Raw genomic sequence first — 12,675 nt, forward strand, 5'->3', positions numbered from 1 at the left:
CCTAAAATCAATTTTTTTTGTAGTTCTCTGGAAGTATTATTCACTAAAAAATACTGATTGTACTTATTCCAAAAAAGCTTTTTGTATTTGAAAAACTACGAAATTTCTTTTTTCTGCATCCATGTTTTTACCAGATATTTATGACAAATTTATCAGTTATCTAATAAAATTTAAAAAAAAAAATATGATAGACATCTTGACAGTTACAAAAAATTCTACAGAAATTCTGGTAGTTCCAGTAATTCCATATAAGTAATTTACAAATAATTTCAAAATTCCAAATACTATAATAGCTTTCATACTATTAAGTCTTGGTGATCTTATTTTATTAGTAAGAAACGGAAAAGATGTATTAGCAGAGTCACTCTGTATAAAATAATAATTTTGATTGCATCTAGGTTTCTAAATAATTCAATTAAAATTATTTCACTTATTCCAAAAGTATTTTCGTCATTCCAAAATAATTCCAGTAATTTCATATAATCTAAAAAAAATCGTAAATGTACCAAAAATGTACGGTAGCCTAGTGTGAAGTCTTGTTAGTTTTAGTTTATTAGTAAGAAAGGAGAAATTTTAGTAGAGTCACCTTGTATGAAGTAATTGTAACACCCATGTTTCAAACATTTCAATGTATTTAAGAAAAAAAATCAGTAATTTTCGATGTAATAACTCACCTTCATGCGTTGTAAAATAAAATATGAGGTGTCAACAACATTCCGCGAGTTCTAAATTGTCTTTTTTATGTTGTTTATAACCGTCCTCAGCATGGGGCAATTAATATATCAATATGTAAATAAAAATAAAAGTGTAGAAATATTCAGGCGCCGGCGTCAGAGTCGGTGATTGTGTCATAAGAATGCTGTTATACCTAAATCAGGGTTCTTGACGTCTCATCCTCTCGATTATAAATCAAAACCAATCAATCATCACATCTCAGTGTCTTTTTTGGTCACGAAGGCGCCACGTCCCGAAACCCCCTTGCAGCGATACCCTCTGACCCAATCTAAATCTCATAAATAAGATTTTAGGGGTTTTTTGGTGCCAACAGCGCTGATTTAATGGGTCTGATGGCATCCAACATGTTGATGTTTTTTGACTGATAAGCGGAGATTATTGAAAAAGTGGCAATAAAATTGTCGTAAAATAATTCAGATTGAGCCGGTTTATTGAGCAATTTGTTAATAATTAATACGTGACGTCTGCGATTCATGAAGGAGTCTTAAGGGGGTCGCGTGCGTCACTCATCGCCAGGCGGCGCTACGCACACGAGCGTGGGCCCCAAAAATAAACGACAAATTTATAAATTTGGTAACGGGTGATTATTTTTAACCGATGCTTGGAATTTTCGGAATTTCGAACGAGTTTCGTATTAAGAGATTATTTACGAGGTGGGATGCACGACTCTTTATGCATATTTGGGACCGGTTCGCGGGGATTATCAGCGCAAACGGCCTCGAGTGCCACTGACCTAGGTCACTGGTCCTGCTCGGAGGACGCACACAGAAAAAAATGGAACATTTCATCCAAAACTTGAGAAATTAATCAAAAATTTGCCTTGTCACAAAAATATTGACTTTTTTAATAACTAATTTTTAAGCATCGAGAATGTATAGAGTGTCTAAAAATGTTGGATCAATTGTCTTTTTTAAGTTACACACACAGAAAAAAATTGAGAAATTAATCGAAAATTTGCCTTGTCACAAAAATATTGACTTTTTTAATAACAATTTTTACCATCGATAGCTACACACATAGAAAAAATTTAAACATTTCATCAAAAACCTGAGAAATTAATGGAAAATTTGCGTTGTCACAGATTTTGACTTTTTTAATAACTATTTTCAAGCACTGATGATGTACAGAGTGTCTATAAATGTTGCTCCAATTGTTTTTTTAAGTTATAAGTTGTTAAATTTGCCTTGTCACAAAAATTTTGACTTTTTTAATAACAATTTTTTAAGCACCAATGATGTACAGAGTCTCTACAAATGTTGAACTAATTATTTTTTAAGTTACACACAGAAAAAAATAAGCATTACATCGAAAACTTGGGAAATTAATCGAAAATTTGCGTTCTCACAAAGATATTGACTTTTTTGATAACTATTTTTTAAGTATCAATGATGTAGAGAGTGTCTGTAAATGTTGGATCAATTGTTTTGTTTTTAAATTACACAGAAAAAATTTAAACATTTCATCAAAAAGATATCAATCAAAAATTTGTTTTTTTGTCACAAAAAAAATGACTTTTTTAATAACTATTTTTAAGCATCGATAATGTACAGAGTGTCTGTAAATGTTAGATTGATTGTTTTTTTTTTAAGTTACACACACAGAAAAAAATTGAACATTTCATCGAAAATTGGGAAATTAATCGAAAATTTGGGTTGGCACAAAAATATTGACTATTTTTTAAACATCCATGATTTACATAGTGTCTATAAATGTTGGACCAATTGTTTTTTTTAAGTTACAAGTTAAATTTGGAAAATAAAACTTTGTTATACTTTTTATAAATAAAAAGACTTTTTCGTTAAATTTCCTCGTTTTTAAAAACTAGATACTTTTTTTAATTAATGTTAAAATTTTGCAGAAGCAACGTTGTCTACGAACTGTGTTCAATATTTTTGAGTACTGCTTTTAAATATGATATGTATTTGAATCTTATTCTTTTTTTATTAAAAAGCTAAAAATTTAAAATAGCATATTAAAATTGTTGAGGAACAAACGACTTCCTAAAAAATGACCTTCCGTAACAAATCTTTTATAACATTTTAAATAAAAACTTAAATAAAACAAGAGCAAAAATCAAACTCTTGCTATCAAATAAATAAGCTGGAAGATCATTACAAATTTTGTACTCTTATAATTTAATAAAACTTTTGATGATTTTATCAATTCCTTAAACTCATACTAAAAAAAGTAATAACTAAGAGACGAATAAAAAATATTGACACGATAAAAGAAATAATTAGAAATAAATTGAAAAAAAAACTGATTACTATCCTAGAAGGTAAACATAATTTTAAAAATCTATCGATATGCCTCATTGTAATACAGAGTCATTATAAATGTTTGTACTCATTGGCGATGATTTCTAATTTAGCATTTGTCGTGTGTTGCTTCATAATAACATGTACTTAAAGTTCTTATTAGATCCTCTTGGTATGGAAACGATGAAAAACTACAAACATTTATAATAACCTTGTATATTTAACTACCTTGCATAAAAGTAAAAATCCATATGTGGCAAAAAAAAACAATAAAACATTGAAATAAAAGTTTGTAGCCCTCTCAAAAATTATTTTAAAAATATCTGGACCGAATTTTTGCTCAAGCACCACCTGTTGACTCTAGATAAATGGACACATGCCCAACTCATTCCGTATTTACGTTTCTGGCTCCGTTATCGGTTTAAAATTTAGATCAGTTCATGTCGATATGTGTCAGATATAGTCATGTCAACCTCAGACTTGTGTCTCCTTTATGCCATCAAAATATTGTTATCGGTGTCGTGTTTCCACAACAAATCGCCCTAAACGATCAAATTATCGCTCATAAATGTAGCGTGCTGTAAATTGTGTAAATACATCGCTTCTGGATCAACGGTTACAAAAACATCAACTCATAAATCGAGTTAAATATATATTTTACACGCGAACGTCCGAAATTCTTATACATTCCCATTGCGGCTCTAAATTATTTGGAATTTTTGACGTCGCTGAACGTAAACACAGGAGTAAATCAATGATAATCACGTTGGAATTCCACTTATTCACAAAATAAATTTTATGACTCGGCGAGATTTTATTTATTAATAGATAGAACGGACGCTTCCTCCGCCTTCTCTTTCACACATTAAAAAACACACACACACTAAACACTTCTATTTTCTCCGTGATTTATTGCATTTTTGTGGCGCATCCACCATTTTTAACAGACCTGACACATGTTGATTTTTAGCAAACATTTTAATGTCACCTTGTTTGACTTTTGCACGAGCTGTATTTTACTGCCATGATAACGCTTTCAGGATAGATTATACAAACTTGGTGATTTTCTTCCGAAAGTGCTTACTTATTAAAAAAATGAGATAAATAAGATTGAAAAAAATTCGAAATATCACTGCGAGTCTTAAAAACGCACCACCACATGTAGGGTATCTTACAGAGTGGTCCGCGTTTTGCTTCCAAATGTCTAAAATCGTTTTTCATTAATTGATAATCACATACAGAGTCCGCCAGAACTCGCGCCCCAAGTAAGGTAAGATACCAGAAACATGAAAAATGCTAAAAAAATTATATCTACAGTATGTCCCCGGATTGAGTTTATAAGAGGAAAAAATTTTTTATCTTTGATTTTACGCCAAAACTGCAAAGGCAAAAATTTTTTTGCTTTACTTGAAACCAGCAAATCTGTAATTAAAACTTCATTATTCTAACTCAGTAGAAAGAAAAGTTCATTTTTCTCTTGATTTTGGACTTTGAATAATTTTTCTTTGCTTTTTAAGTACTATCACATTCGCGGTTTTATTATTTTGACAATGATGTCACTTTGACAAATGAGTTTACGCAAGTTAAATAACAAAAATGTTTGTGAAAAACATAATTTTAATAAACAGCAACTCAAAGAAACAGCTTTAAGGTAAAAAGCAAAGTCAGTTTTAACAAGAACTGTCATTATTTAATTAATAAATTATTTGACAAAGTGACATATTGATGTCAAATAATTAAAACCGCCAATGTGATGACTTAAAAAGCAGAGAAAAATTAACTTTTCTTTTCACTGAATCAGAATAATGAAGTTTTAAGTACAAATTTGCTCGTTTCAGGTGAAGCAAAAAATGTTTTTCCTTTGCAGTTTTGGCCTAAAATCAAAGATAAAAAAATTTTTCCTCTTGTAAACTCAATCCGGGTACATACTGTATATGAAAATTCCGAAGTTATGACAGTTTAAATTTTGCACTTTGACTCTATTTATTTCTGTTGAAAAAATAATTTTCCAAGTTTTTTTGCAACAAGCTATTAGAAGAGGAAACAAGAAACCTGTATCATCCTAAATTGTAACTCTGTTTAATGTTAATTGTGGCTTTTATTGGCAAAATTTTGGTACCTTTACTAAATAATTATAAAAAAAAAACATATACAAGATCATCAGTATCATTAAATAGACATAAAAAAAGTCAAATGTCTAAGTTTTTTCGACACAGATTTTTTTTAAACATTTTTTTCATGTTCTTGGTATTTTACCTTACTTGACACCCCGTATTTTATAATTTTTGACGCATTTTTACAATGTAGTGTTGCAATTTCAACTATTTTTTTCAATGAAAAGCTTAAAATTAATAATAATTTTTGTTTTAATAATAAATTACAAAATTTACAATAATATCTTATCAGGCCCGTACCTAAAAATAATTTTTAGGTTGGGCGCCCAAAATTTTTAGTGCAGTTCTGTGTAGTACATGTTATTTTTTTTTACTTTAACTAACGTTACTGAAAGGTTCCGAATTTCAATTAAAAAAAAAAAAAACAAAAAAGTACGCTTAATCATATTAAAAAAATAATGATATATGATCTTAAAATAATAATAGTAGACACAATACACCCATACAAATATAAAATAAATAAATAATTTTTAGTACCTCTAATATTACTCGAAAACGAATAACGATAAATGAGCTGTTCAAGGAGTTTTTAGAAAAATGAAATGAAAAAGGTATGAATTTTGTGCGTTATTTTTGGTTCAGTCTGTATTATAATTTTTTGCGTTATTATTTCTAAAGAAAGTTGTTAAAAAAGACAAAGTTTTAAAGAAGGGTTCAGCCCCCTAGCTACGGGCCTGTATCTTAGTATTATTTTTGTTTTTCTTTTTTCTTTGTCTTCTTTCTTTACAGAAACATTAAAATGTGTGTATTTGACATACAGCAACCGGTAGATGGCACCAGCAATGTTACCAAAATATCAAACATGTCAAAACTAAACATTTGAATATTTTGACACTTTTGCGTCTACCAGCCCGCTGATTTTCTCGCATTGACCGAGAAATATTTCGTTGGGTCAGCCTGTATATCAAGTAAAGTAAAATTGATGCTTACCTTGTAGACAATTTCCATAAAAACGTAACTCCACAAGTAGATTCACATTTTTTGTCGATTATTCTAAAAACGTGAAAGTAACTTTTGCAATAAATTTGCACTTACCACTTGTGAAATGTTTTGACAAAATTAAGTAAAACTGAGCACTAGTTGTGTGCAAGGGCCTCCGCCCCGTAACAGTTGCCGTCTTCGGCGCCAAGCTAAATGAGGAAGTGCTGGCAGTCGCTCGTCGGGCGCCACGTCCTCCTCGCAATAAATCTCGTTCTGGCCGTTGGTTCGAACGCAATGCATCTAATTATCTTGGTGGAGTTGCACACACGTTGTACCCCGGGGACACCGATAGAGATGAGATATATGGCGGGCAGTGGCGCCGCGCTCCACTCAAGAAAATTTAGGCGCCACCGTCACTCAGTCACACATTGACCGGCTCAAAGCCAACACCAAGGGCCTCCTAAAGTGATCGATGACAACCTTTGCCATGTCGGCCCTGCTGCTCTCCATCCTGGGCCTCTCGGTGGGCATTCCGCACTGCCCCATGTGGAAGGAGATCGCCCCCTGCACCTGCCGCATGGACTCCACCAAGCTCACCACGATCCACTGCGATAAGATGACCTCCTACGACCAGGTGGTGCGCCTCCTCAAGGGCCACTTCGCGCCGGAGGACCGCGTCTCGCTTAAGATCTCCTTCAGCAAGCTGGACGACCTGCCCTATAGGGCCTTCAACGAACTCAACATCACCATCGAGAACCTCAAGCTCAACCACGACGGATTGGGGTAAGGGTGCGATATGACAAATTGACGTAGTGACAAATGACAGGCGAACCAAACAGATAACCTCCGACCTTCTCATGTTTCAATTACAGCGTCGCCTGCTTGATTTATTCGGACGATAATTATCGCTGGTAAATTCATTTTCCCGGAATTACTCTTTAATGACACGATATCGGGTGATCAAGTGTCGACTTTAATGAATGAATTTTGGGACAACAACTTGTTCTTGGGAGCAGTTTTTACGGACAAAGTCGAAGGCTGATAAAAATTTTCGCAAGAAATCGCCGATAGATTTGACGGTTCTTCAAAGCGGACTTAAACGGTCAAGTTTTCACTATATTGACCATAATTACATTCATTACATTTCCTTTTGGGTCTATTCGGAATTCAGACGTGGCAAAATTGAGGATTTTTTGCACAAATTCGGACAACCCTGCAGGATAGTGGCAATGTTTTTCATTTTCCCATTTTGTGCAAAATTGCTATGTTTGACACAGTCCTCATGATTTATTATTGACAATTCAGCACTTACTATCAATGTTTTTGCCTTTTTTTATCAATTATGTCAGAAATTGATACTTTCCTCGGAATTAGAAAAGCCTACTTTATTTGTTATTATTTTTTTTTACAAATAATGAATGCTTATTATTATTTTTTACCTAATAATTAAGTGTGTTTTAATTTAAAACCGCAATTTGTCATTTTTCCCAATTTGAATGGCCCTAAAATAATCAGTTCACATTTTTGAGATTTTGTTCGAACAACAAATTGACAAATAAACTAAATTAATTAATTAAATTATGAACAGCCCTAGAAAGTCTAATTATAGACATTTAGGGCCAGTTTAATAATCGAATTTAAAGGAACAATTAATTAAATGTTGTTTAGAATGTGCTGATTACGCTGGACTTGTTGACAAAAATTTCACATTCCAAACCAGCATTAACTTTAAAGTCCGTTTAATTAATTACGAAACTGGCGGTTATTGTCATTATGAGATTTTTTTGTTTTATTATGTTACATTTTACCAATTAATTGATTTGATATATTCTTTACAATTTTTTACATACTTGGACAGCCCTAAAACAGTCATTTATAAATGACATTTTGACACTAATTACATTTTTACTAGTTTTTTTTCCATTTCTACAAATTTGGAAAATTCTAAATTAAAGCAGAAGTTTATAGTTATTTACGTTTTCAGAGTTGTTAAGAAGGTCATAACGACCGAGGGAGTAGTTTGATACCCGACGAACACGAGCCTTAATCCTCCTGTGGTCGTTATGGCCCTTAACAGTACGTGGTTCGTTTTCCGTCGTATTAAATTCAAAAAAAAAATCAAATTTTGAAAATGTCAATATTTGAAGATTAATCTGTCAAAAAGCCAGGTGTTATAGCAAAAGTCGGGCTGTTAAAACCTCTTAACAGTCCTGTGTGATACTAGGATAATATTGACAGTTTAACGATTGTAAATTGTTGAATGTTACACACTTATACCATAACAACAATTTTATTAATCTCAAATAAATTTGGACAGCCCTTAAACAATCTAATCTTTTGACGTTTCAACACTCTCTAATTTTTTGTTTTACTCGTATTTTCTAATTTTTGTTATTTGTGTTGATTTCAAACATTGTTTTATTATATTTTTCCAAATTTGGACAACCTTAAAGCAATTTAACACTGACATGATATTTTATTTATTTATTTTTTTTAAACTTCCTAAATATTTTTATTGTCATTTTAACATTTCCCTCAATAGGAATTTAAATTTGACTTCTCAAATTCTAATAAAACAGGAATTTGACACTTTGACAGTTGTAGAAGTTATTGTATCAATTTATTGGAACGATTAATATCAAAAGTGGGCCTGATTTAAATTATTAAACTATTTGACCCAATTTGGTATTAATTTTTGACCAAGTGTTGCGAAATGTTTTTATTAGTTATAATTCTTCGTTAAAATTTGTGTATTTCTGCATTTTGTTCTCTCGTTTGATTTGTTACATATTTATGAACAATTGACGTATTCCGATTCATAAATCTTTGATCGCATCACTGCAAATAAAAGGTTAACTGGGTTAATAGGCAAATGTCGAATCAATTTGGAGCTGTAAGCACCTGTTATTGGCTTGATAACAATAACAAATGATAATTGTGGAAATTGTGGAGTAAATCAAATTGGAAATGTAATAAAAACTTGATGTAAACATGTTAATTCGAGCATTAAGATTGACCATTGTGTGTACTATAATGGGACAGTTGAAACAGATGAGTACATTTCCAGAGATGTTGGCGCCATCGGCTATTAGACCATTTGATCAGATAAATTTTTAAACGGACGTGCTCGCAATAGTAACGAGGCGAACACTAAAAACTCATCTGGCTTGTGTTTTTATACACTGCGAAAATTGAGATTTTGAGTAAAAAATCAGTAACTTTGAACAGCTTACAGCTTAAATTAACAAAAGCGGGGAATTACTCAAAAATTATTAGAAAAAGAAAGATTCAATTCAGTTTTGATTAAAAATGATTCAAGATCTGGTAGATGTCTTAAGCCAAGAAAAGCAGTAAAGAAAATTCAAGATTCGTTAAATTATTACACTATAGAGTATATTTTTTATTGAATTTGGAATTTATTTATTTTTGCTTCATTTGACTACACAGAGCATTCCAAAGTAGTATAATGATAGAGAAAAGTTTATAAAAAAAAATAAAAGTACCTAATTAAAAAAAATATATCCATTATATTGGTAAAAACTTATTTACAAAAATGGCAACGTTGTCTAACGGCACTGCAGTTGAAGAACAGTAAAACTTAATTATTAACTATTTTTAAAACCTCAGTAACAATTTCCTTGGGAAGAAACATTGTAATCATGACGACAATTAAAATTTATACACAGTGTTGTCATATCTGCAAATTGTGAATAAATAATTAAGAAAAAATCAAAAGTTGCTAGATACTGAAAGTAAATGCAAAAACAATTATCCATCATTCATATACAGGCTGTTTCAGAATTTGTGCCCCAGAAAAAAATGCCAAGTAAGATAGGATATCAGGAACATAGAAGAAAATTCTGTCAAAAAAATTTTACATTTGACCTTTTTTATGTTTATTTAATTTTACCGATAATCTTGTATGTTTTTTCATAATTGTTCAGTATACAGGGTGCGCCAGAATTCGTGCTCCAGAACAAAATGCCATGTAAGGTAACATACCAGGAGCATGGAAAAAATGTTAAAAAAATTCTTCCTATAAAAATTTCAAATTTATGAGAGTTTAAATTTTGCACTTTGACTTTATTTGACTTTATTTCCAAGTTTTTTGCTACATGCTTTTAGAAAAAGAAACAAGGAAGTTGTATCCTAAATTGTAACTCTGTTTAATGTTATTTATGGCTTTTATTGTCAAAATTTTTTGCTAAAAGAAATTATTTTAAACATTTTTTCCATGTTTCTGGTAACTTATCTTACTTGAATTTTTTCTCTAGGGCGCAAGTACTGACACACTGTAGCTACAAAAATTTTATCAATAAAAGCCACAATTCACGTTAAAGATGCCTACAATAATTCATGATACCTATATCTTCTTTGTTTCCTCTTCTAATAAACTTCAAAAAAACATGAAAAATTATTTTTCCAACATAAATAAATAAAGTCCAAGTACAAAATTGAAACCCCTATAATTCCAAAATAATTTATAGATAGATTTTTTTTAACATTTGGTTCATGTTACTGTCATCTTGGCATTTTTCTCTAAGTCGCGAGTTCTGAAACACCTGTATAAAACGATTACTTGAAGTAAAATATAAAAACTTGAGAAAATAATATGAAATGAAAAATTTAAGAAAATAAGTTTTTAGTTTCAGATTTGACCTCAGAAAATTTTTCAACATCCCTCTTGTAATTTGCATGTGCTTATTCTTAATAACCACCAATTAGTTGGTGCGTCACTTGTAAATCGCCCTGCATTTTCATAAAAAAAAATGTGAGGATACACGAGTTGCCTCTGTCTTTATGTAATACAACAGAGTGAACTTTGATATCCGGAATTTTAATTAAAACCACTTTTTATTGCTCGATAAAAGGTTGAGAAAACTAATAAATCATGTTGCAATAATTATAGGCAAATCTTTACTATTATGCAAACTGGACAATATTTTTTATCGAACTCTGGGCAAACATTTCATTAATTTTTTTTATCTACTAGGGTGACACACGGAAGTTGTATACAATATTTTTACCAGAATCTATTTTAGAATGTTTTTTTTCAACGAATATTTTACGCGAAGAAATAGACAATTTGTATTTGCTATTTTCTTCCAATTTCGCTAGTTGCGTGCCCGTAATCTTCAACCCGGATTGAAGAAGATGAAAATCTCTCCGTGTTTAGCGCTCGTCGGTTAGTCGCGTGCCCAGACAGAAAGCTCTGTCACCGCCGGAGCGGAGACTTCAACGCTCGCTTATTTTTCCAGACGGGCTGCTGCGAATCGCGAGACCGCTTTTTTCCTCACATTCCTAAATGCCGGAAGTCGCGCGCCAACACATTCATTCGGAAGCCCGACGGGAGGAGAAGGGAAAAAAGGGACACCTAGGCGCCTAAGAGTACGGCGCCATCGGTACCATTGACCTCGTCAGAAAAATGGAATCGCGGACACGACCGATCGATTTACGATCGATATGTGTTACAGGGAGCTCGCCGGAGACACTTTCGACGGACTCAACAGAGTCGTCTTCTTCAGCCTGGCCGATAATCTCCTGGGGAAAGTACCGGAACATTTGTGGAAGAGGATGCCGGGCGTGAGGACCGTCGATTTAGGAAGGACCAAGATCAAGACTCTCTCCGGATCAAGCTTTAAAGTAATTAACTTTTTCTTCTCCTTCAAAGTAAATAACAAAAATGCAATGCATTATATTCATCGTGTTTCGTTATTTCACTTTCATCCAAAATTGATTCGCGTTCTCTTCATTTCCACATCTCAATCTTCTTTCTTTTGGCTTGCAACTTCCTTTTCTTTCTTGTTTCTGAGTGTCCATGGCCCTTCACTCATCTTTTCCACTTCTTCTTTTGAATATTCATTTGTTCCATTTTTTGTTTTTTTTTCTGATTCTGATTTCCTTCCAACATTCTCTTTTTTTCATTTTATCATCAGATTTCCTCAGATTAAGTGTATTCACAAATCTACTTTTATCTTGTCGAAAGAGGCCCTGCTTAAATCCACAAGTTTCTTCTTTTCTTCTTCTTAATTTTCTTGTCGATATGATGTTCTAGAATGTAAACGTTGTGCCTCTTGTCCCTCCTGCAAAACTTCTCTTTCTTCTCGCTTAAAATTTTCTTCTTTCTTTAACACCAGTTTTCGCCAAAAACAATTATTCTTTCAACTGTGATAGTAGTTTCAGATCCATCGTTATTTGTTCCATGAAATCGATTTAAGCGATATCTTCGGTAATTCAACAATTGTTAGTTGTATTTTCTTCTTTTTCATTTTTTAATATTACTTCAGTCTTCACAAGTGGATAAATTCTCTTCATATCTTTACCTCTTCCTGTTCTTCTTCTCTTCGAATCGAAACAAGTAATCCTACTTCTTCAGCTTGTCCTTTATTTCTGTAATTCTATTTATCAGTCTCTCTTCCCTCCGACGATATCACAATCTCTATTCTTGTATACAGGATAAATATAAAGTATGGAACCAAGCGGTTTTATTTTTGATCATTTGCCTCCAGAAAATAATAATTAATATAAATTACGAATAATATAAAAAATGTGATCGTATTTTCAGAACGAAATTTTGTTTTGTTTTT

The 12,675-nt window shown here is 32.0% G+C and overlaps 2 protein-coding genes across 2 annotated transcripts in view; one reads left to right on the top strand and one right to left on the bottom strand.

Moving 5' to 3' along the window:
- The window catches only part of LOC123004615 (MIP18 family protein galla-2), an 8,510-nt gene extending 1,634 nt beyond the window's left edge, over positions 1-6,876 (bottom strand). Inside the window, exon 1 of the mRNA XM_044397949.1 lies at positions 6,098-6,876. The gene's annotated coding sequence lies outside the window, so the exon portion shown is untranslated. The remainder of the gene's footprint in view (positions 1-6,097) is intronic.
- LOC123004600 (insulin-like growth factor-binding protein complex acid labile subunit) overlaps positions 6,369-12,675 on the top strand; it is a 9,182-nt gene continuing 2,875 nt past the window's right edge. The window contains exons 1-2 of the mRNA XM_044397924.1: positions 6,369-6,871; positions 11,563-11,731. Of these exons, the coding sequence (XP_044253859.1) occupies positions 6,561-6,871; positions 11,563-11,731 (480 nt within the window). The 5' untranslated portion in view covers positions 6,369-6,560. The remainder of the gene's footprint in view (positions 6,872-11,562; positions 11,732-12,675) is intronic.

Source organism: Tribolium madens, unplaced genomic scaffold, assembly GCF_015345945.1.
Source record: "Tribolium madens isolate multiple individuals breed KSU strain unplaced genomic scaffold, Tmad_KSU_1.1 Scaffold_11;HRSCAF=98;Tcas5.2_LG3b, whole genome shotgun sequence".
Lineage (NCBI taxonomy): Eukaryota > Metazoa > Arthropoda > Insecta > Coleoptera > Tenebrionidae > Tribolium > Tribolium madens.